Source organism: Dermochelys coriacea, chromosome 3, assembly GCF_009764565.3.
Source record: "Dermochelys coriacea isolate rDerCor1 chromosome 3, rDerCor1.pri.v4, whole genome shotgun sequence".
Lineage (NCBI taxonomy): Eukaryota > Metazoa > Chordata > Testudines > Dermochelyidae > Dermochelys > Dermochelys coriacea.
The window spans coordinates 82,784,341-82,809,871 of record NC_050070.1 but is presented as its reverse complement, the minus strand read 5'-3'; the positions used below and the strand labels follow the sequence as shown (position 1 = coordinate 82,809,871).

Here is a 25,531-nt window from a genome sequence, read left to right as displayed (position 1 = left end):
TCATGTTCTCTGTGTATATAAAATCTCCCCACTGTATTTTCCACTGCATGCATCCAATGAAGTGAGCTGTAGCTCATGAAAGCTTATGCTCAAATAAATTTGTTAGTCGCTAAGGTACCACAAGTACTCCTTTTCTTTTTTCTCTGGAACATGTTAGAAAATATTCTTGTATATTTTGATATCTGATTACTTTTAAGTACAACACAGAGAATGAGCAAAGGGATGACACTGTGTATATGCATGATTCCAAGCCAAAACACAACTGTGAGGTCTAATTTTAGATCTACCAGCTTTGACATTGTCTTTGACATTATCTCTTTAGAATGACCGAGTGTAGACTTTTTCCCTCTGTACATGCAAGCTGTTCCTGGATGGGGTTAGTTCTTTTAAAAAAACAAACAAACAAACAAACAAACCTATTATTGATTTTGTTTATAACTCTGATCCCTTTATTGTTGGGCAGAAGTACACTGTATAGTCTGGATCTCGGGTTTTTTTCAATCCATACGGGCAGCAAGCTTTTGAAGGAAGTTGTTACTTGTGTCTAAAATGTTTTTAATTGAAGAATCAACTGTATTCTAATCTAGATAGAACTTTTGAACGTTGTAGGTATCCAAAGTTGTGCCTGTGTCCATTGAAATCTCTTCCGTTGTAATGAGGCATTCAGCTAGTAAATATTGATTGTTTTTTTTAAATTCAGAATCTTAAGGAAGTTAGTTAATTTTAAATATTAATTGTAATGTATAGCTTGCTACATATTTCATTCTTGTTTCTTACAGAGAAGCAGAAGGTCTAGAAAAATAACAATAGTCTGTAACAGATGACATTTTATGTTTAATCTTTCTTTTTATGTTTAAGGCACAAAGTAAAGGGAATCTAATGGACTTTACTAAGGTGAGTAAATTACATTAAGGCTACATCTTATTTTAAATTTAATGCTTTCATTTTTAGGCTTTATATTCCAGAGAGGCTTTTTTCATTCTAGCCAAAGATTTATCTGAGACATTTTAATAACATTTCTATAACAAAGAGTAGCCAATTAGGATCGTCCCATCACATAGGAACTGTCATGCCAGGTTAGATCATTGATCAGTCTAGTCCTGTGTCCTGACAATGATAGTGCCAGATGGTTATGCCTATGGTGTTCCAGATGGACTACTTGATACAGGGAACCAATTGTATTAAACTAAACACTAAGTATCAAAATTGGCTATTTTACTACTATTGTTACTTTCATTATCCCTCTTGCCTCCTCAGACTTTAAACATTTTAATATTTTCTCTTCTAAAGAGTTTGTTCCTTTTGTGTTCTCTGTATTTCATTAAGATAATCATTCTCAGGCTGCCTCCTAATCATCAGGTCCAGATTAACCAATGTGCACTCAGTGCACCTGCACAGTGTCCCATCTCAGGGTGGGTTTGGGTGGGTCATCCTGAGATCCAGTATGCCAAGTTTTCATGACAGAGAGGTGGAGGGGCCAAATTTGAGTAAGTGGCATTGCAACCTGGAGGGCGGGGTCACAACACAAATCAGGTTTGGCTGGGCTGTCCCTCTTTCATGATATGGGAGCAGATGGGCCAAATTTCAGTGAGTGGTGTTGTGGCCTGGCAACCACACTCACTCAAATTTGACCCACACCGTGAGAGTACCGGGCGGGCTGTGGGAGTGAGTGGAGCTAGGAATGGGAGGAGCCACCTGGAATGGGAGCGAAGTGCCAAGAGGCGGGGGAGGGAGGGCCCATGAGTTTTCAATATGGTCCTGGGGGTGGAGGGTGAGGGGCTGGTGGCAAGTGGTTGTTGGTGGGCTATGTGGGTAGTGTTAGGGGGCTGCAGAGTGAGGTGTTGAGGGTGAGCGGGAGGTGTTCAGGGTGGTGGACTAAATCATGATGGGGGCTTTTTGGGGGGTTGTGGATAGTGGAGCTGAGGTGAGCAAGTTGTATGCCAGGGCTACTGGGATGTGTGGGGGCGCTGTCAGGGAAAGTGGGGGGGGTGGAGGGTTGTTGCATAGGCACTGACTCAGTGGGTACTGAAAAAAAATGGTGGGTGCTTAGTATTCCCCAGCAGTGCCTTCTCCCCCCCACCCACAGCACCTCCTGCCTGTCGTGAACAGCAAGGGCTGGATGTACTCAGGGGAGGGGGCAGAAAGGGGCAGGAAGAGGCAGAGCCGGGGTGGGGTGGGGTCTTGGATGAAGAGGTAGAATGGGAGCAGCGCCCGGGGTGGAGCCAGGGGGAGCAGCCCCAGCACATTAGAAACTCAGCGTCTAGGGTTGTTGCAGTATATGTGGAGTAGTAGGAACATTCAGGTGTCTGGGTTTGAGGGATATATTTGAGGCAGGAGCACTTTGCTGAGCAGCCTGTGTTCATGCCATGCAAAGCTGGCAGTGGCTGAAGCAGAGCTAGAGCAGGGTTGTAGCACCACTCAATTTTGGCCTGACTGCCCCTCTGTCATGACAGTGGAGCAGCCAAGCCAAATTTGAGTGAATTGTGGGGAGGAGCAATTTCGATAGTGCACAGGGTCCAAAATTCTTTAATCCAGCACTGCTGATCATGACATCTTTACAGTGATATTATGCACTCTTACCTTTCTGCCTCCCACCTCATCCCCATGTCATACATAAAAGGGAGTCTTCCCTCTCCTGGTAGCTGCTTCCTACACAACTCCTCATTACAGCTTTTTTTGTGAACTGAACAAGGAAACTGGAAACCTGCCCTTTCATTGCATGAGCTAAAATTGAGTTCCATAGGGTATCTCTAGCAGTAGGGAAATCTTCACATTAATATGCATGCTGACAGTCTTTCACTCAAGTTTCTAGTTGTAAATAAAACCAATCACCCTATTTTTTCCCCCTATTTGTGGTACTTATTTAGAACTTCTAAAACCTGTTTTCATGGATTTAATTTTTTGTTTTCTTCTGTTGTGTTTCATCTCTGTGTACTGGAGGCACCACATAAAGGAACATAAGGATAGTTGAATTTCCATCCCTATTCAGTCTTTGACTGCTCTGTGGATGCTCCAATATAGTTGTTACTGCAACATGGAAACCATCAGCTAGGAAGTGGACTGATACCACTTTCACATCTATCACCAAAGAGATCTCAGATAATAACTTTTGGTCACAGTGTCCTAGAGATGAAAGCTCTGTATCTCATCCTGCCAGTATAGTATGTTCCATGCAAAAAACTCTATAAATATGTGTCTATTCTAACAAGTTATAGATTATTTCTGTAGTTGAGTTTACTGTTACTTCAAATAATCATCCTTTTTCTAGGACTACAGTAGATATTTTTACTACAGCAGACAAAACCTGGTTCATGTGGTGAGACTTTCTCAAATCCTGTTAATTTTTTAAAAGAACCAAAATGAATTTTTCTTCAACTATCCATCTCTGAGAAACTTCTATGGTGACTACTTCTTCTTATAAAAACTCTATGGCTTTTTCCTTTGAATTGTTGCACTTCTATTCTATTGTCACAACAGTTTTTTTGTAGCTGTAAAATAAGAGGATTAACATAAAATTTGCTGTGCTGGATCATATGGCTTTGTCTATGTATTCCCACATTGTTCTCAGCAGTTCCAAATATCTGTTCCTTCAGAGGATGGTGAAAAATCCATAATACACCTAGCCAACTTGTAATGTTCATTTGAGTGGGAAAGGGAATTTCTTTACCCTTCACGTGCTTGGGTTTAACCTGGTGGCATGAGATTTGATTAGCCTTTTGTTAATGTGGCTTGCTTAGCTGCAGATGTCATAAATTGATTGTGACAATGAAATTACCCTATAATTTTGGAAAATCTAGCTGAAGTATTTGACTTAATGGGTACATCTACAGTGCAATAAAAATCACAGCACTGAGTCTCAGAGCCAGGTCAATTGACTCAGGCTCACAGGGCTCAGGCTGTAGGGTAGACATTTGGGCTCAGGCTGGAGACTGGGCTCTGAGACACTCCACACTTGCAGGGTTTCAGAACCCAGGTTCTAGCCCAAGCCTGAATGTCTACACTGCACCTTTTATCCCTGCACGCCTGAACTCCATGAGCCTGAGTCAATTGACCCGGGCCAGGCATATCCATGTCACAGGATCTTTTATTGCTGTGTAGATGTACCCAATTACTCTAATTTTACCTGAATGAGAGTGAATTCAAAGTTAACTATTTATAGTACCACGTAATATTTCTTATTTCCTTGGTATTATTTACAGTGCCAAGAATATTTCCTTATTGCCCATCAGTTCAATAACCTGTCTTTTTTGTTTTCATACTATTTGACATGATAAAACAAGGACTAGGCATTTTTTGCCGCATCATTCAGACTTCTTCTACTTCAATCAAGATCCCTCTCATCTTTCTTTTTTCAAAGTTCAGATAATCCTAGCTTCTGAAATCTCATCGTACTGAAAGTTCTGCCATATCTTTAATTATGTTTGTTTCTCTTCTCCATACTTCTTCTATTAAGGTTAGGATTGCTAACCCTGGCCTCAGTACATCAAAAAAGCATACCATTTTAATTTTTATACAATTATTTTCCATTTAGTACATTGAAATAGCCTATTTGGTTTTTAACTAAATTAATAAATCTTTTCTGTTTTAATTTATACACACGTATTATGGATATATGTAATTGTATTTGCTTAGTTGATCTTAAGTGTATTTTACATATTCATACAATTTCAATTAAAAATTGTGAATGGAGGTAAGAATGAGATCCATCCATCCCCACGCCTGCTTTAGGCATAGAGTTTATTTTTGCATGGCATAAAACAGCCTCCAGTACCTTTTTATTCTTGTGTCTCTGTCTGCACTTTGATTTACACATTTGATGCACAGTGTTTTAAAGTTGTAGCCCCTAAGTCTATACTGACCAAAGAAGAATGTCCATGTGATGCATCAGAGACACTAGTAAATGTAGTTGGGGCTCTGACATGAAGAGGAAATACTTTCATTAATTTAGTGGGTCTTAGTTTTCCATTCAATGGCTTCATTCATTCTGCAGAATTTTTAGTCTGTTTTTCCAATATATCAATCTTATTATCACAAGGACTTTGATATTGCAAAAAGCATTTTCTCACTAAGCTGTTAATCAGTCTCTGAATGCCCTGTTCTTTTTTTTTTTTTTAACTACACCATCACTACCACATCCAGACAAATTATTGATCCACCATGATATTGCATGAAAGTCTCTTCCTGAGAGGAAAAAGTAGTTCTACCTCTGTTTTAGTATTAAATGCCTCAAGTTGCACAAAAGAGTAATAAGTAATAACTGAGTAATAAGTAAGACTGAGGCAGGTGCCACTTGTGTCACTGCTGGAGACAGCAGATCAGTGAATCTGGGGAAAATCCTTTAGTCTCACCCTCATTTCTCTCTTTATTATGACAAACATCGCAGTCATTTACCAGATCACCTTTATCTGCTTACCTTTTTTCTTAACATGCACAGTAAGTAGTACAGTTCTACCAAAACCAAAGTTTCCCTGTTTAATTATTTATTTATTATGTGTATTACAGTATCTCCTAGAGGCAATGTAAAATACCTTTTTAAGAGAGAGTTCCTGCCCTGAATAATTTAGTCTAAATAGACCAGACAGACAAAGTAGGGCAACCAAAGCACAGACAGTGGAAGTTACTTGTCTGATGTCACACAGCAGTTCAGTGGCCCCAAGCGAGGAGTAGAACTCTAGACCCCTAACTCGGAGTTCTCTGGCCTATCTACTGGACCACAGTGCATCCACTTACATTATGAATTTTTCCACCAATTATGATGGTATTACAGAAAGGAATGGGCCTTTCCTTGATGCCATTTCTTGAAGGGATGGAATTAAGCAGAGTAGGGCTTTTTTTAAATTTTGACATGTGATCTCATTCATTTGCTCTGCTGCAGATTGCTTTCTTTCAAACTGGCATGGGAAATATGGCATGTCACACAGTGTTGATATATTTGTGAATTTATTGCTTTGTGTATGAAGCAATGTACTTATAGGATGTTAACATGGGAAACAGATTTTGTACCTGTACTGGAAATAGGTCACCTGAGAAATGATGTACCCAGCAGCTCTTGCACTGCATGAGACTAATATACTGGTTTAAGATGTGAGGGGAAAGAGCCAAGAAAGGTGGAGAAAGGTGACATTTAAGGAAATAAGGGTTCTTGAAGATACCCCAACTGTCATGCAAATAATAAATAATAACAATAATATAATGAAGCTTAGTCCTGTCAGTAGCAACCCCCCCTACCCAAAATTCAGAATTGATCACCATCGTTGGTGCATTAATGTACCCACAGCACTGTCATGGAACAGTTTCACAATCTCATGCTGCACGTAACAATAGTCCTACAGTGTTCCACTTTATAAGTACCAAAGAATCATCATAGTTCAGTCCATGGGACCATAATACATCCTATTTACTGATTTGCTCCCAAAAAAGCAGTGAAGTGGAAAGGATGGAGGATTTTAATTCATATCAGGAGCTTATGACCTATAGTATTTTTCATTAAACTTTGTCTCAGCAGGATCGGTGTAGCCACTGCTACTGATTCCTTTGGTGATTCTGTAATCAAATAATGTGTAAATCCAAAAAAAAAAAAGAACTCCTTTTGAATGCAGATATTTTAAATATCTAATATTTAAATGATAGACATTTTAAATCAGCAGGTCCAGTTAACTTGTATCCAAGAGTTTTAAAAGAGCTGGCTGAGGAACTCACTGGACCATTAATGTTGATTTTCAATAAGTCTTGGAACATCGAAGAAGTTCTAGAAGACTGGAAGAAAGCTAATGTGCCAATATTTAAAAAAAGATCAATGAGATGACTCAAGCAATTATAGGCCTGTCAGTCTGATATTGATCCCAGGCAAGATAATGAAGTGGCTGATATAGGACTCAATAAATAATCAAAAGGAGGATGATATAATTAATGCAATCAACATGGGTTTATGGAAAGTAGATCCTGTCAAACTAATTTGCTATCTGTTTTTGGTGAAATTACAAGTTTGATCGATAAAGGTAATAGTGTTATGTGATATACTTAGACTTCTGTAAGGCATTTGACTTTGTACTGCATGACATTTTAATTAAAAAACTAGAATGATATGAAATTATCATAGAGTCACACTGTGAGCTCATGTTCAGATGATTATTCAGCACAACCCCCAAATCTTTTTCAGAGTCACTGATATTCAGGCCTATAATTCCCAGGATAGAATCCCTCATTGTGTAGGTCTGGCACATGTTCTTTGTTCCTATATGTATACATTCACATTTAGCCATATTAAAATGATTGTTTGTGTGCACCAAGTCTACCAAGTCATCCATATCACTCTGAATCAGTGAACCTGTCCTCTTCATTATTTACCACTCTCCCAATTTTCATGTCATCTGCAAACTTATCAGTGGTGATTATATTTTCTTCCAGGTCATTAATAATATGTTAAATGGCATAGGGCCAATAACTTATCCCTGCAGGATGAAAGTGGAAACATACCCATTCAATGATGGTTCCCATTTATAATTATATTTTGAGATCCAACAGGTAGCCAATTTTAATCAATTTAATGTGTGCCATGTTAATTTTATATCATTCTAATTGTTAATCAAATATGGTATGGTACCAAGTCAAAAGCTTCACAAGATTTTAAGTATATTCTGTTAACACTATTACCACTATCTATCAAACTTGTAAGCTCATCAAAAAACAGTTTCAAGTTGGTTTGACAGGCTCTATTTTCCATAAACCTATGTTGATTTGCATTAATCACATTGCCCTTCTTTAATTCTTTATTGAGTCCTGTATCAGCCATTTCATTATCTTGCCCAGTATCAATGTCAGACTGACATGCCTATAATGACTTGGATCATCCTATTTACCCTTCTAAAAATTGGCATATTAGTAGTCATCCAGTGTTCTGGAAGTATCCCAGCACTCCTAGACTTTTATTAAAAATCAGTATTAATGGTCCAGCGAGCTTCTCAGCCAGCTCTTCTAAAACTCTTGAATGTAAGTTATCTGGACCTTCAGCTATAAAAATGGCTAATTCTAGTGGTTTCTGTTTAACATTCTCGTGAGATACTAGATGAATGAAAAGAGTGTTAACACTGTATAATGAGACTATATCATCTGTGTTTTCCTTAAATATTGGACAGAAATATTTACTAAAAACTTCTGTGTTTTCTTCATTAGTATTCATAATCTACCATTTCCACATAGTAAGGGACAAATACCGTTGTAGGATTCTTTTTGCTCCTATATGTTAAAGACTCCTCCTTATTCTCATTAGCCCTGCTGGCCATAGATTTTTCCTTGCACCCCTGTGCTTCTCGTAGCAATTTTATAGAATTCCTAACTTTTGAATATGTATTTAGTACTATCAGCTTCACCTTTCTTCCATTTGTTGTGTGATGTATGTGTTTTGTGTGTGGTGTGTGTATGTATATATATGTATATGTATATATATATGTATATATATATATATTTATTTTTTATAGCTGCCTTCACTTCCCATCTGAACCAGTTCAGTTTTCTAAAGTACAGCCTTCTTTCTTGTTTGTGTGATTGTGGCTTTTGTGCATCTAATAAGTTGTTCTTAAAAGATTGCCAATTATCATTCACATTTTTCTGATTAAATTTTCCTCTAGGCTGATTTGATATGATAATTGTTTTTGAAATTGGCCCTAGTAAAGCACAAGTATACATATTACTGGTCTAGACTTTATTCTGTTCGCACATTATAAATGCAATAAAGTCATGATCACTGTATGTAAAATACCATTAATTTTAATTCTGTGATCAGTTCTCTTAATCTGTTAGGACAAGGTCTAATAGTGAACTCCCGGTGTTGGCTGCGATCATTCTTGAGTTAGAAAATTGTCATGTATAATGTTTAGAAATTCCAACCATGTTTTAGTACTGACGGCATGAAACCTCCAGCATATGTCATTCACATTGAAATCCCCCATGTTCACACAGCGTTTTTCCCTACTCATTATAGATTGGTGCGTCCGCAGGTTCGGCGATTGCAGCTCCCACTGGCCGCGGTTTGCTGTTCCAGGCCAATGGGGGCTGTGGGAAGCAGCGCAGGCTGAGGGATGTGCTGGCCGCCACTCCCACAGCCCCATTGGCCTGGAATGGCGAACGCGGCCAGTGGGAGCTGCGATCGGCGAACCTGCGGAAGCGGCAGGTAAAAACAAACCGGCCTGGCTGCCAGGGGGCTTACCTGGCGGTCCCGGGCCAAAGGTTGCCGATCCCTGCTTATAGTGATAGTGATAGACTCAAGGAACTCAATCTATTTAGCTTAACAAAGAGAGAGTTAAGGGATGGTAGTCAGGGCATAGGTCTGGCTTTAGGGTGATATGTCTACACAGCAAGAGAAACTCCGATCAGTCCAGGCCAGCGAACTTGGGCTTGGGCGTAGGGTGTTCATTGCTGTATAGATTCTGGACTTGGACCAGAGCCCAAAATTCTGGGAGCTCCCACCTCGCAGGGTCTAGGACAAGGCCCAGGCCCAGCCCAAGAACAGAAGTCTACACAGCAATAAAACAGCTCTGCAGCCTGAGCCCTGAGATCCTGAGCGGGCTGGCATGGGCCAGCCAGGGGAGTCTAGTGCGTGTAGAGATACCCTTAGGAGAGCCAGTAAGTTAAACCTGTCCCAGTGACCTGTTAACAATCACCAGAACTAAAAGCTCAATACTGATCGAGAACTCCAGTTCTGGGACCAGATGGGTGGAACTACAGGGGTCCCAATTCTTCCCTGTTTCTATTTAAACCAAGCAGAGGAACAAGAAGGTCCATGCACCTGGGTTTCCCTGCTTAGGACAGCATCCTCTGCACTAGCTCCTACTGCCTGACTTCTTGGTAACCTGATCCTGCCTGGTTTCAGAGTAGCAGCGGTGTTAGTCTGTATTCGTAAAAGAAAAGGAGTACTTGTGGCACCTTAGAGACTAACAAATTATTAGAGCATAAGCTTCGTGAGCTACAGCTCACTTCCCATCTGCCTGTGTCCTGACACTTCTTCGCCCTCTAGCGTCTCAGACTCTAAGCTCCCGGTATTTGACCCGGCTGGTCCTGATACATGCTCCAAGCATAAGGTCACACCTTGGTTGTGACTGTGACTTGATAGTCTGTAAGTACCTTGATGGGGACAAATATTAGATAAGGGCTCTTCAGTTTATCAGAAAATGTACACAACACTCCAATACTTAGAAATTGAAGCGGACAAATTCAGACTGGAAATAAGGTGTACATTTTCACATGGACTGTGGGGATTCTCCATCACTGGCATTTTAAAATCAAGATTAGATGTTTTTGTAAAAGCTATGCTCTAGGAATAGTTGGAGAGATTCTATGGCCTGTGTACACAGGAGGTCAAACTAAATGTTCAGAATGGTCTCTTGGGCTTGGGATCTATTAAATTAAGTGGCAAATAGGCAAGAGGATGCTAAAGCCATTCAAAACAGAGGTTCCTACTTTATTAGGATACAGTCATATTTTAAGTTGTGAACTTTGTGTTATATGCAGGACACTAAAATATTTGACTTTTAGGTTTTTTTTAAAATGCCTATTCCTATACCAGCCCTTGACGGGAACATAATGAAAGGTAGAAAATGATCTAATCTATCTAGACAGCCTCTAGTAAGTGTTTGCCAGAGACTTTGATAGGATAGAATCCACCCTAATGTTGTCTTCTTTAAGACACAAACAAGTCTCTGACTGTTAGTATAAATATTGAGTAATGATGCAATAAAGACCACCACTAACAGCAACTTGTGGCATTGGTTAAAAGTACAATAAATGAAGTCACACAGATTTTAAAGAGACATACTTTACTTCCTAGTGTCTGATTTAAAATCACTCCAGTGTTAAAACTACTGTACAAAGCCTATCAGGCTAGCCTATAGAGGAGGGCACAAAGAAGAGTTGTTGGTGTGTTGTTTTCTGAAACCTCTAAAGAACATACACACTTGTCAATACAGATGGATAAATGATTTCTGTATATGTTAATAAAATACACTTGAAACAATGTTATAGCTGGAATGACTGCTAAAGCAAAATTTCATTCTAATTACTACTTCTTCATTCAGGTGCTAAAATGTTTTTAAAACTTTCTTCGTTGAGTCTGAATTTTCCAGACTCAGTCTCTGTATATGTTACTTTTTCTTAAGTTTCAGAAAAAAACAGCTCACTTATTTCAGTATGAGATGAATGGAAAAGAAATACACCCTACTGTTCAAACTTAACATTCTATTAATGTACTTTTGCACAGGGAATTTATCACTTTAGTTAAAGATCAATTATCTTTTTTTTACTGTTGTTTTGCAATACAAGATGTACGTTAGCAAATATTGGGCAAGATACACTTATCCCTCCAATTCAAGTGACATCCTATTCTGTATACTACCAGGAAAGGCAAAGGAAAGTTTTGGAGTATAGGAGTTATACATTATGAAGTGAGGCACTTAAATAAAAAATGATTGTGCAGCTCCTATTTGGGGAGGCAAGAAGAGGAAGAGCTTAACCATATGTCCAGCCACAAAAATGGATCGAATATGTAACAGTTAATGCTGAAACATTCCAAGATGCTTGAAAAGCAAAAGTAGGGCAGGATAGAAAATTCATCTATTAACTATGACATGTATAGGTGCCATTTCAAGGTAACATTTTAGCAATCTAAATATCAATGTTTATTGAGGCAGAATGTTCCCACAAGAGAGAAAACAAATTTAGAAAAGCTAACAAAGAACATTGGAAACACTAAATGCAGTTAGTCACTTGACCACTGATCAATTTAGGTTTGTTTTATTTCTGCAAGTACCATACATCTCAGAAGCAAACAGAATGTATTGGCTAAGTTCAGGATTAGAGGAAACTCATGATCTTTGAGGATCTCAGATCTGAACGGGAAATTTAACTACAGGATCATTCTCCTTAGATGTTGTTCACAAAATCTTCTCCGAACTTGTTTGCTGACATCTTGTCCCAGAAAATACATGAGATCGTAATTAACCGAGTTTGACAAGAAAAAAAATGCTAGGGCCTTAATGTTTTATTTTCTAAAGCTATTTGGTTTATTCAAAAGTTCTTTCTTGAACTTACACTTTACACTGTACTCAGAGTAAAAGCACAAAATTTACTCCATGCAGTCTCTCCCCCAAACCTGGAGAAGTCTGTTTCTCCACATGAGTCTGATTGGGTCAGAATATTTACCAGCAGTCTTCTCTCGTGGACGTCCTGTCCCTTTACTTAAACAGGATCTTTCTAAACATTAAAAAGAAATAATTAAGGGGGAAATCTTTCAAAAACTTGATAGGCTCTGGATCATCCCCCCCCCACTGGAATACTTATGATCCTTTCTCCGCAAATGATTTTCTGGTTCTCCAGTGTCAGCAAATTTTTAAATAAAATTTTTGTAGACTTTTTGCCTAAGCTGTTTTCCAAGAGAAATCCAACATAATTGTGGTGGCCCACCACTTCCCCTACATTTTGTGCTGTGGCTGACAGCTTTCCTAATCTCTCTTTTAAAATTTCACTTTACATTGCCAGTTTTGTCTTGAATAGACATTTTTACACAGGAGGACTGAGTGGCTTGAGTGACTGGAATGAGGAATATTGATCTTTTCACCACTAGATCAATGGTTCAAATCCAGCTGAATAAGAAATATCCAAGGTTGTTGCCATCTGATAGGTGGCTTTTGCCCTATGTGAAATGAACTGCCAATTACAAAGTCTATTTTTCACTATGTGAGACCACTATCATCAGAACTTCTGACAAGTCAGCAGAGAGGTGGGCATTGTTAAAATTGTTAATCCCAATGTTAAATAGCCCTTAAATTTTAAATTTGCCCCAATGCTGAAAAAACTAATGCTACAAATTGAAAGTAGCATTTCCTCTTCTATGCAGAATGACCTACTGATAACAATGTTTGCTTGGTATCATGGATTTCACATGTATTCCACTCAAGTACAGAATTCTTATAGTTTCAAAGTCTTGCTAGCTCATAAGAATATAGTTGGCAGGTAATGTAAGGTTAAGCCCATGGTTAATCAAAACATACTTGTTTTGGTCCATACAGATGTCTTTGTGACACCTGGCTATCCTTTTCCTCACCAAAATGCTATCCTAGTTTTCCAATAAGGAACAACTTTTATCATTAGGAATCTAGCTACTCGGATCATTTCCCAGGGGTTGAGGGAAGGATTTCTGGTCAGTAGAAGGTAGAGCACATCATGATTCTGGGTGGAGCAAGTTTCAAATCTACCCTGCCTGACAACTGTCAGAAATCCACCCTGATCCATTAACCTGATTCCAAACAATCTCCTTTTCCTTCTAGTTTCTTAACCAGGAGCTGAAAGGAGGATAGGATATGAATTGCACTGACAGTGGTGACTGGGGGCAAAGGATTTACTAGCATGGACTCCAGTTGTGGAGATTAGCTGGAAGGTAGTGCTGGTGGCACTGTGAGTTGAACAGGAAGTGGAAAGGCAGGTGGTCTGCCAGGAGAAAGGGAACTATGGGGTATTGCTCTGTTCAGAAGATAGAAGAGGTAAACGAATGGGGTTCTTTTATGAGGAAAGTAGGGAGGAAGAAGTTTGAAGATTTATTCTCAGTTCCTTGTTCTACATTGAGGATAAGTTATCTTAGGCAGGGTTTTTAAAATTATTTTGTTTAATGAACCCACACAGCCACCTACAGCAATAATACCTGGGGCTTTTGAGCTTATTAGATCACAAATGAAGCAGTCAAGGGTCAGTATGTGGGTACCTCTAAGGAAAACCCAAGGTGCTGGAAAGTAATTCTGGCAGTTCAGTGGGTAGCACTCTTTCCCAAATCTGTTTTAAACACTAACATGGGTTCTGGAGCACCGAGCTGTCTTTGGATGAGGTTTAAAGGTGGGATCCTTCTGTTTGTGTCTTAAAGATCTTGTGGCACCTCTTGGAAGAATAGAGTAGGGCATTAGCCCCAATGCCTGGGCAATATCCAGTTTGGGTAATTGCATTTTATAGATCTAAAGTTTCCCCAGTAGTTACAATATGCAATGGATATTGCAATGGATATTGCAATGGATACAATATTCACTTCCAGTCCTATTCTGTAGTTCGGTGTTGGTTGTGCTGTATGCTCTTACAGTGTGAGTATCACTGTAAAGATTCCTGTATTTCAGCGGTGAGTGAAGTGATCCTATGAATAGAGTTCCATATAAAGCAAGATTACAAAGATTTGTATTTTTAGTTCGAAGGGGAAATTAATGAGAGGGACCATGATAAAAGCATACAAAATAATGAATAGCACCAGAAGGAAAATTGGCCACTTCTATTTATCCTGTCTCATAATATCAGAAACCCTATTTTCCCATAATACAAAATTGAAATTGAAAGACATTAAATTTAAAACTGATAAAAGGAAGTTGGAACTCCATGCCGCAAGATACTGTTGAGGCCAGAGATTAGCATATGTGGATAACAAATATTATTAAGAATTTTTAAAAGTATAAGCCTCATCTTTCAGGGCATGAGCCAGATAACTGTTGGGGTTAAGAAGAAACTTCCCCAATGAGCTGGTTATGCCATTATTACCCTATTTGGGGTTTTTGCACCTTCTGAAGCATCTGGTAGTTAAGTCTGACCTGCTATGGTAATTCTTATGTATGTAGTTGTAATAAGCTTGGGATTTTTGGTTGCAAGGCACTGTATACATGTAAGTAGTTATACATGGTATACCTTTGAATGGGTAGAGTTCTCACTCTGCCTTTAACAATGGGACCCTATGTTAGTTTCCAAACTCTCCCCCTTTCTGGGGTTGGCTTTATTGGTACTGAAAACCAATACTAGAATGTAATCCTCAAACTAAGCTTCCTCTCTGAGCTTGACTGTCCCTAAAGGCCTCCAGGATTCTTCTTTCTGGTACATTGTTGCCAGCAATCTCCTTCTGCATCTGAGCTTCAGTAAGTCAACAGATTTTGCATCTTCATGCGAATTCTAACACCTATGATAGATTGGGTCAACGAAGAACCCTTCTATTCTGTTAAAATACTTTCTCACTAGAGACTCCATCCATCCTTCATGGCCGTGGATATGTGGGTGATTTACACACATTGGAAAAGATGTGAATTAACCGTACAGTGCACTTCTGCTTCAGGAGAAGTATTCTCCAAAGCACAGTACATGAAAACTCCAACTTAAGTGGGGAATACTTTTTTATGAATTGGGACTTGAACACTAAAGACTGTAATATGCTTTCAACTGATTTCATTCTGAACTACATATAATGAATCCATTTTAGTATTTAGATAAGAAAACTCATTCATATATAAATACAACTGCCTATATAAAATGGATGACTTACAATTCTGGTTCTCAAATATTTCCATATAATTTAAACTAGATATGTTAGTTATATTGGTGTAAGTAATATGAATTGAAGTGATTTATGGTGATGTGTACTGTAATATATTGCAGTAAAATTCCTTTAAAAGATTTATTTTCCATAAAAATTTTAGAACTATTGATATGTATTTAATAAAAGTTCTGTATTGATAGATTGATTCAATTACAATGAGGACCTAAACCATGTAGAATACATTAAAGATTGTGAAGCACTCAGATACTGCAGGGATGGGGGCCATATAAGTACCTAAGGGTACGTCTACTGCAATTAGACAGCTGCAGCTGCCATGGGCAAAGGGGCTGTTTAATTGCTGTGAAGACCTTCAGGGTTGGACTGGAGCCCAGGCTCGAGGACCCTGCAAGGTAGGAGGGTCCCAGAGCTTGGTCTGCAGCCCAAGCCTGAATGTCTACACCACAGTTAAATAGCCATTAGCCTGAGTCAGCTTGCACAGGCCAGCTGCAGGTGACTAACTGCAGTGTAGACATACCCTAAGACAAATAGATAAGAGACCTGGGTTTGATTCCTGTCCTTTCATCATCTAGCTGTTGGATTGGGATTGCCGTGAAGACTACATATTAAAGGCAATCAAACAATAATAATTTGTATAAATATAATTCACCTCTTTCTGCTGATGCTCTCAGGATGCTCTTCATCATAAAAACCATTTTAAATACACTTAAACGTAAGACCACCTTAAAGAACTTCAACAAAATTAAGTCATATAAGAAGCATGCAAATGTTGCCTGACATTTTACCCAAGTTGCACTTCTCTCCAGCAGTTTGCCAGAAAATGTCTATTATCCCATGGAAACATTTTCCTATTATGATGTAATTTGGAGCTGTAGTCCATCCTCAAAGTCACATCCCTATTGAATGCAATGAGTTTGCATGGCAGAATTGGTGGCAGACTTGGGTTATGAAATTTGTTGTCCACTAAACAAATTTAAACATATAATGAGCAAAAAGAGCAATAGTAATAAATTATATAAACGATGGAGATGCGTGTGCATATCCTTAGTCGCTGGAATCGGAATTATATATTATGAACTATGAAGTATGTATTTATAAAATATAATATGAAATATAAATAAGAAATATGAAAGTGTATTTAAAATCCATTTGGACCGTGATACCCAACATATGGAGTACAAGAAATAGTGCTTGTTTGACATGTTGACTTAGTATACTACACAAAAAATCCGGTTGGGGCAGGTCCAGATATTTAAAACCTTCATCTTTGTTGCATGCATGCTTGTAAGGCTTAGCATTTGAATTATCAGAAGTAGTTGTGTAGTTTAAATTGATTGGGGTTTATTGTAGTTAGGAGCTGAAGTAGAGCAGCTTTATATTTGCGAAAGTATGAGAGCTTTCGAGTGATTTGATTTTAGCTGCCCTCTTTACCTCAGAAAAGGTAATGGAAACTGAATTCTTACTGGTTTCAGAGTAGGAACTTGTTACTATTATCTTAGAAATAATTGTATACCAAGTATTGTCAAAAATGATTTTAATGCATGTGTTTTCTAACAGTTGCAAGAATCAAAGGCTGGCAAAGGTGTGACTTCAGCTATTGACCTAGTCTTACCATGGAACAGAGCACTGGAGGCCCTGGAGAGCTTCCCTCCCTCTGAGGCCAGATCTGCTTTAGAAAACATGGTTTATGCTGTGACCAGATTTTCATGACATATAATCAAAAAATAAACTGTTCGTTTGCAAGAAAACAACTAGATGGATAGAGGCTGGGACAGGAAAAATACTGTATTTTTAAAAGAACTAAATTTGTTAGTTGCCTTTTTTTTTTGGGGGGGGGGGGGGGGCATTTACCACATTGCTGCATGAACAGCGTTCTTTGGAACTGCTAAACAAAATTAGGGGAAAAGGTCAAAAATTTCACTTGTATGCCAGAAGCTACTTGAGGCGCCACCAGTAGAAATAATTAATGAGACTCACTTCTGTGACCTCAGCAAATGGACAGGAAATAAGTCCTTATTGATTGGACATAGCCAGGGATGGCGCCAATGTGGTGGCCTGTGGTTTTCCTGCACTAGAGAGGACAGAGGGGGGGCCTGAAGCTGCAGGTGTCAGGAGAAACACTTTCTAAAATTGCCAGAGAGAGGGCTGTTTAAGTCAAGAATTAATATACCAATTTATCAACATGAAGGGCAGTTCAGTGAATTAATGAGGAAAAATCCTTTATCTGCCTACATGCAGTTATGTCTCCTCACACTGTTTTTATGTATTCAAATGTAAAATTACTCTGTGCCTAATGCTTTCAGTATTTGAGAAACTTGCTGAGAATGTGTCAAGCGTGGTAAGTAGGAGCTTTATAATGTTTAATCAAATATTAATTTGGCTCTGTTAAGAGAATTGATTGCCTGTGTTTTTATGCTGTATGTATAAAATACTTTGCTCTGGCTCAAAGATGAGGTTTTCAATGCTTTCAGGAAAAAAAATCTTTCCCCCAGATCAAACAATTTGTTTCAGTGCAATCTTACCCTAAATAATTTCCCAGATTTACGTGACACGTGTTTTCACTTAAGTCAAATAAATGTGAATTTGTAATGTTCAGCATCAATCTTTTGGCAGAAATGAGTGTGGAATAGTCTTCTGTTAGCACAGGTTTTTTACTCTTCTGAATAAATAATAGTACATGAGAATTTTTTTTAACCTTATTGTGTCAGATTTTAAATCCAATTACAGAAAATATAAGGAATATCAGAAGTCTGCAATTTGACACTGTCTCTAGTTTGTTCATAGGAGATGATTTTTGTGGTTTGCATGCATGCAATCTGAGAACTTCGTTGACAAGAAGGCTGAGTTTACATAAATGATCTAGATTGAGACTCAGCTACCTTTCTTCCTTCTGTGGTGTAATTACAGCCCAATCTGGAGACAGCTAGCACAGCAAACAGATTTCATTACATCGCTCACTCAAACATTAAGTGAAGTTATTTCTGTTAAATTTACTCCTCCTCCCCCAAAAAAGTAAGGTGTCACAAAGCTTTTTTTTTATCGTGGACCAGCATGTTGTGTTCAGCTGAAAGGAAAATATAAAGCTACATATGTTAAAGTTCTGTGTGTGTGCGTGCGTGCGTGCGTGCACACACACAGTGTACTTGCGACATCAATGTACTTCCTCAGATTTATACAAGTGCAGTTTCAATGCCTTTGACAGTGAACTGAATTCTTGGAGCATTTTATTTTTATTCTTAAAATCTTTTACTACCTTACTAAAGTTCAGTTAATTAGTAATTCTATTCAACTGTGTATAAAATCAGACTTTGTCTTAAAACATTACGTTCTCTAAGAGCCATATGTTGCTTTCTCCTTACCATGAACCTACTTTTTTTTTTTTAAATTCAAATGCTTCATGGTAATTCAGGGGCTGATCCTGCAGGAAGCTGAGGGACTCCAGAGACATCCTGAGTCCTTTCAACTTCCCTTGATTTCCACTGACGACGCTCAGTAGCATGGAAGAAACATGCAGCATATTACGGGACGGGCATATGTTTCTTTTCCTGAAAGTGCAACTTTTATCAACATCTCTTACTGAAGGCAAATAAAGAAAACTAAATAGTAGTGATATTGTAGATGGGTAGTGTCTTTGGTTGAATTGGTGAAAATGAACAGTCTTATACTAATGCCTTCAAAATACAGATCTATGATATCTTCCAGTAAGTATCTGGAAGCATGATTTTTTTGTTGTTTTGGATCCTTCACGGATACCCTACACTGACCCCTACAGGCAAAATGTACGAACTGGAAGTGATAACCTCTTGGTCATCGAGTCAAGTTCCCTATCATAGGCAATCCAGTCATATAATCCTGTTCATAAATTTATCAAGCTCCGTTTTAAAGGCAGTTAGGTTGTTTGCCCTCACTACTTCTATGGAAAGGCTATTCCAGAACATTACTCCTTTGATAATAAGAAACTTTCTTCTAATCCCCAGTCTAAATTTCATTCATGGCCAGTTTATATCCACTTGTTCTTGTGCCAGCATCGTCCTTTAGCTAACAGTCACTGTTGAGAATTATGATTTCTGCACTCTTAGAAATACATATTTCTGTTTCTGATGACTTCTTCCCCACATTTTATGGGCCAGGAAGGCTCATCAGTTTTTTCCCGTCAACACCCTTCCCCTGTTCTGCCCACCCATATCCTGAAGGCTATGTGTTATAAGTATCATCCTTTCGTTGAGGAGGGTTGGAGAAGTATAGCTGCCTGCACAGTTCTAGTCACCAGTTCAGGAGTGACGCTTAGAGTGATCAGTGCAGAAGATGAAGCTCTGGTATATTTTAGATGTTGTATAAGAAATAAAAACAATGAAGCATTCCATATGCTATGCTCCCAGACAAAGAAGAGAGACAGAACTAACGTCAGAGGACAGTTTAGAATGACCATTTGTTATGAAACCAAAAATAAAGGGTGAAGCTAGGGACATAAGCCCTTTATATATTGTCTCCTTTCCCCATCCTCGTATTCTGGCATAGCAATTAGGCTGCCTCTGTTTTTGTCTTCTTTTCCTAGTCTTCAGCATCACTGCAAATGAAAGCATCAGCACCTCATGACAGAAGTACTTCATTTTAGTTGATACCCTTATGTCACTCTTCCTGAGTTGTATCCTAACTACTATACTGCAGGTGCCACCTTACAGTTAGGCACAAAACCATAGCTAAGCCACATTATTGTCTCTCAACAAACTACACTCCTTACACTAACTTGTGCCCCTTCAAGAAGCATGGTCTCAGTGGTTAAGCTGGCTGTGCCACAGATTTGCTGTGCAACCTTGTGCAAGCCAGTTAGCCTCTAGGTCTATTTCTCCACCTGTAAAATGGGGACAGCTATGTATTGCAAGGCTGTGAAGATTAGTTCTTTAATGTTTGTGATCATTGGATGGAAGTTGCTATACAGTTGGCAAATTATTATTCTAATGAAACCATAAAATGGCACTTCTTTGGGGAGGCATTGTTCCCATCATGGCAGCTGAGGGAGGGCGAGCTGTGGACTCTTTCTCTTCCCCATCCTTGTGAGAAGGATGTTGGAGTGGGGAATCTCCCTCTAGCTGTTGTTGGGGAGAAGGTCATCTTCTTCTAATTATTTTCCCTTCCATTTCACATGAAGGATTTCCAGTGATTCTGAGCTGTTTGGGCCTGTTTGTACTGAACATACCTTTGATCAACTGGTGCGTAAAGTCAGGCAGAATGAGTGGAGCACATGGTACTCCAGTTTTGGGGGTTTGTTTTTTTTAATAAATAAAATAAAAGGTCATCTTCCCCCTTTTAAACTTAGACCAAAAGTTAGACAGGGCAGGACTTGCTCTGTGATATTCCCTCCATTTTTTCTTTCGTTGAGCAGATTGTTTCCTTTTTGTGCTGTAATGTAATTGTGCTGTCAACAGATTTGCAAAGAAGGACACTACTGGGTCAAATCACTAGTTGCTATTGCTGCTCATCAACCAGTGGAACCTCAGACAGACCCTTTGAGAGAAACCTGGGGGTACATCATGTTCACTGGGGGCCCCAATCCCTCCCATTTTACTTTATTTGCACGGATGTTATATTTGTTTTGGGGACCCCCTAAGTTCAGGGCCCTTTCACTTGTCCCTCCTTCCCCTCCTCTCCTCAGCCCTGACCTCAGAGAAGAGTGAGGTTTTGAGCCCATTGTACTCTTCTAAAGCTTCCAGACACTTCATCTTTACAGTGTGTAATGATATACAAAGCTAAGACCTTTGCAGTCTCTCAGTCAACAAGCAGTTCAAAGGAAGAAGTATTTTAAGAAGTAGTTAGTTCTGACAGTCTTTTCACCAGACTCTCACAATATCCTTTCCTAACCCATTCCATAAATTGTATTAGCTATTTAAGGGAGCCAGGGGTCATGGATTTCTCCTTCAGAATAAACTTGGTACTGTAACATCCTTGTTTTCTGAATGACATTTTCCTCTAGAATTTTGATCCCACTTAGGTTATTTCTAAGGGAATTACCAATGATAGATTAACTAGATAAAACATAATTAGCTCATACGACTTTAAATTATAAAAAAAAAAAGTTTGACACAATTAAGAAATTGGCAACTGATAGCAGAGGCTTCATACAATCACCTGTCTTGTCTCTTCAAGCATTTGTGTTTTTGCGTGACCCTGCCCAGAGCTCCCTTAAACTTGCTTCAGAAATCAATGACATCTTCTGTATTAGCCAGAGGAATGCTTTGGGTCCCCCAAGTATAGGAGATTCCTTCTCTCTCCTACCTGTTTTAAATGGAGATTTTGTATTCCTTCATTTCCTGTGTAACCATCTTCAGAATGTTCTTTATAGGAGTTTTTAACTGTGGAGATAAAAAGAGAAACAGACTTACCTTTTTCTCTCCTTCTGCGAAACAGAACCAAAGGCAGCATGCCACCTTAGTATTTACCTAATTCTGGGAAAATAGAACAATCGGAAAGAGAAGTGTGTGGACCATTATTTTAAAGTACAACTCTATTTGCATGATGAAATTGCTGTTCCCGCTGCAGTTACCATACAGTAAATGAACCGTTTTTCAATATGTTCTAGGGGATTGTGGCCCTTAGTTAATAAATAGAATGATGGGGGAAGTGCCCCAGTAATAATTTTAATAAACTTAATTTCTCAATTCAATATAGCCCTTTTAAAAAAAAAAAAGTGTTTTGGTTTCCAGTAAAAGTTTAGGATAAGCTTTCGTCTTCATGTCAGAAGAGCTCTGTGAAGCTCAAAAACTTCTCTTCCACCAACAGAAGTTAATCCAATAAAAGGTATTACCTCTCCCACCTTGTGTGTCTCATTCCTTTTCATATCCAGAATACAATATTTTACAACTAGGTGGTTATTTCTTTTGGCATCTTGTGGCAAAATACTCCAGATGAAATATTCAGATTTATTTAAAAGCGTGTACTGGATGCTGTCATATATGTAGGACTAATTAGCAAAAAAATCTGAAACAATTGGGGATAACAAAGAGGGTGATCCATATCCACATGGTGGCATTAGTGCCTGCGTTTTAGAGAGCTTTACTTATGAGGTTTTCTATAGACTGGCTTCTGCAAAGCAAGGGCATGATTAGGAAATGAACCATTTCCCATCTTGGCTTGTTTTGATGAAAGCTCTCCAACTTGCACATTGTGTCTGAGCATTTTTTCATTCATAGCATGTGCCCAACATAAATTGTTTTCTGTTTGCAGCATTTCAGATGTACTATTTATAATCTAGTTAAACAATGCCAACTAGAGGCAGTAAAAGGTGTATATTTCATATGCAAATCACTTCAATAATTTTGTACAATTAGACTTAGTTGCTTGCATCATTATGTTCAGCACCAGCATAAAAAAATGGGTGTAATGGGAGAATATTTTTTAAAAAACATGGTTTTTGTCTACATTAGTCAGACTTTTCTCCAGCTTATCAAACAAATTTTTGTTTTGTGGGCAAGTAAACTTGTTACATTTTTTAAAGTGTATGGATACACAGAACTTATGAATGTATCTTCCCCCAACCCCAACACACACACTATATCCACACTTAGAATTTTTTTTAAAGTATATGAATCTTCAGCAAAATATACTTTTTCAGGATAGTATGAGCTATTTGAAAGTAGGGAATGGAATAACAATAGGTGCATTCTCAACAGTAGTGTCAGTACAAATACTGCTATAAGTTGGAGCTGGTTGGAAACATTTTTTGACAAATTTTCTTGAAAAATGGTTCAATTTTCCAACCAGCTGTATTAAATATAATTTGCTTAATAGCACTAGTTACAGTTCTGTCTAGTCTTCTATTATAAACCATATTTTCACTGCTCATAACTTTTTTGGAAGCATTTTTTGGCTGAAATTCCCATTGGCCTTTCTCCAAAAGTGATTTTTTTGTTTTTTGAGGTTGGGTAAAATCTGTTCACTTTTTTAGACATGAGGTTGAGAAAATCATACTTTTTACTGCCATAAAATTATTTTTTTTAATTTGTATAAAAATTGCAAGCCAACACTGAGTTCTCACTAAAAATTAATCTTCAATTTACCAAAATTAATTTATTTTAACAAATGAAGTGTTTAAACTTAGATTTTTTTTGTTAAATTAGTATGAAACTACACTGTAAGACTAAGAGGAGTTATTAATTACTTAAGGAATTTCTTAAAAGAGAAAAATATTTTCTCCCTTCTCCGACTGTTGATCTTTTTCCTAATTGTGTCCAGTTTCATTGTTTCCATATTTACAGAGCTCTGTGCAGCCTGATAATCGGATAACAGAGTACAGAATGTCTATTTTATATTGCAGCCATTTGTTTTCAATTGAATACTTTACACAGGTCTACCCTGAAACTTCTTGTGAACATTGTTTCTGCCATAACTGGGTAAAAATAAAATGCTACTTTCAGATATCTGTTTTCCCACCTGTGCATGTACTATTGCCGTCTCCTGGAAAGAAAAGTAGATCTCTACAAGCGGTTGAAGCCTAGAGATATCTCCCTTCCTACTAGTGTGAATGTTTTATTGGTCACTACTAGAATTGAAGTACTTCTATAAAATTATTTTAAATTGGCCAGGTGCTTTTCAGCAATGTAGTTCACTGCCACATGGAAGAAATGTTTTGAGAGCAGTCCAAGGACACTTGGTCCTTTAGGCTAAAATCTTAGTTATAAGAATGTCTTTGTACACTGTGTGGTTAAAAATATGGATTTAAATGTTAGAAAGAAGAGAATGCTAGTTACACTTCCTGGGAGATCTGGACAAGTTGGAGACAAAGGGCTTAACAAGGTACAGTTCCCAACTTTGTATTGCTTATATGGTTTTAAACAGAAGACCTTTATGGAGGGAGCAAATGTTCTTCTGGACTTTCATAAAGCTGAGTATGCATAGATAGCATGCTGACTCTGAATTTTAAGTGAGCATTATTGCTTTTTACAGCAAAGCTATGGGGTAGCATCAGTTATGATCTCTACAATAGGACAATTGTTGGCTGAACTAAAACATGGTACAAAGGATTCTCCAAATTTCATTGCCAAGAGATTAAAGGAAGCTTGTGTTTTCCAAGTTTAAAACTGCTTGGGTTTATCAGTTTTTAACAGTTCTGGGTGCAACTGACACACAAGTTACTGCTGAAGTAATGTGAGAAATAGACATTGGTCCTTAAACCTTTCACTGGATTTGTTACTCCATTATAAAGAAGTTCTTTTCATTTATATTCAGTTCCTTCTTTATTAAAGTTTTGACTAGTGACTCTGATTTTCCTAGCTTTAAATCAAATCCAGCTTCCACTAGTACCCATCTCTTATAGATCCAAGTTCAAGTCATTAATCTCCAGTGCTAATTAAGGGTAGAAACACTCTCAGCCCCAATAATAACAGCCGCCATACTGGGTCAGACCAATGGTACGTCTAGCCCAGTATCCTGTCTCTGAAAGTGGCCAGAGCCAGATCCGTCTGAGAGAATGAACAACAGGATAATTTCAAGTGATCCATCCCTTGTCATCCAGTCCCAGCTTCTGGCAGTTGGAGGTTTAGGGGCACCCAGAACATGGGGTTGCGTCTCTGACCATCTTAATTAATAGCCATTGATGGACCTATCGTCCATGAACTTATCTAATTCTTTTATACTTCAGAACATCCCCTGGCAACAAGTTCCACGGTTGACTGTGCGTTGTATGAAGAAGTACTTTCTTTTTGTTTTAAACCTGCTGCCTGTTAATTTCATTGAATGACCCCTAATTCTTACGTTATGTGAAGGGGTAAATAACACTTTCTCCACACCATTCATGATTTTATAGACCTCCATTATATCCCCCTTAGTCACCTCTTTTCTAAGATGAACAGTCTCAGTCTTTTTAATCTCTTTTTGTATGGAAGCTGTTCCATCTCCCTAATCATTTTCATTGCCCTTCTTTGCACCTTTTCTAATTCTAACAGAGAATATGGTGGAGAACCCCACACCAAAGCCATTATTTTTAGGTGACAAATCTGAGGAACTGTCCCAGATTGAGGTTTCAATAGAGGAGGTTTTGGAACAAATTGATAAATTAAACAGTAATAAGTCATCAGGACTAGATGCTTTTCACCCAAGAGTTCCGAAGGAACTCAAATGTGAAAGTGCAGAACTACCATCTGTGGTATGTAACCTATCACTTAAATCAATCTCTTTATCAGATGATTGGAGGGTAGC

At 38.3% G+C, this 25,531-nt stretch overlaps 1 protein-coding gene and 1 long non-coding RNA gene across 3 annotated transcripts in view; both read left to right on the top strand.

Moving 5' to 3' along the window:
- PDSS2 (decaprenyl diphosphate synthase subunit 2) overlaps positions 1-23,754 on the top strand; it is a 191,473-nt gene extending 167,719 nt beyond the window's left edge. For both annotated transcript variants that reach the window (XM_038397186.2, XM_043510763.1), the window contains 2 exons: positions 859-894; positions 16,898-23,754. In XM_038397186.2, coding sequence (XP_038253114.1) covers positions 859-894; positions 16,898-17,050 — 189 coding nt within the window. In that variant the 3' untranslated portion in view covers positions 17,051-23,754. The remainder of the gene's footprint in view (positions 1-858; positions 895-16,897) is intronic.
- On the top strand, positions 9,537-11,000 carry LOC122459305. The gene is made up of 2 exons (XR_006279898.1): positions 9,537-9,788; positions 10,283-11,000. It is a non-coding gene; the product is annotated as an uncharacterized LOC122459305 (long non-coding RNA).
- Positions 23,755-25,531: the final 1,777 nt, after the last annotated feature.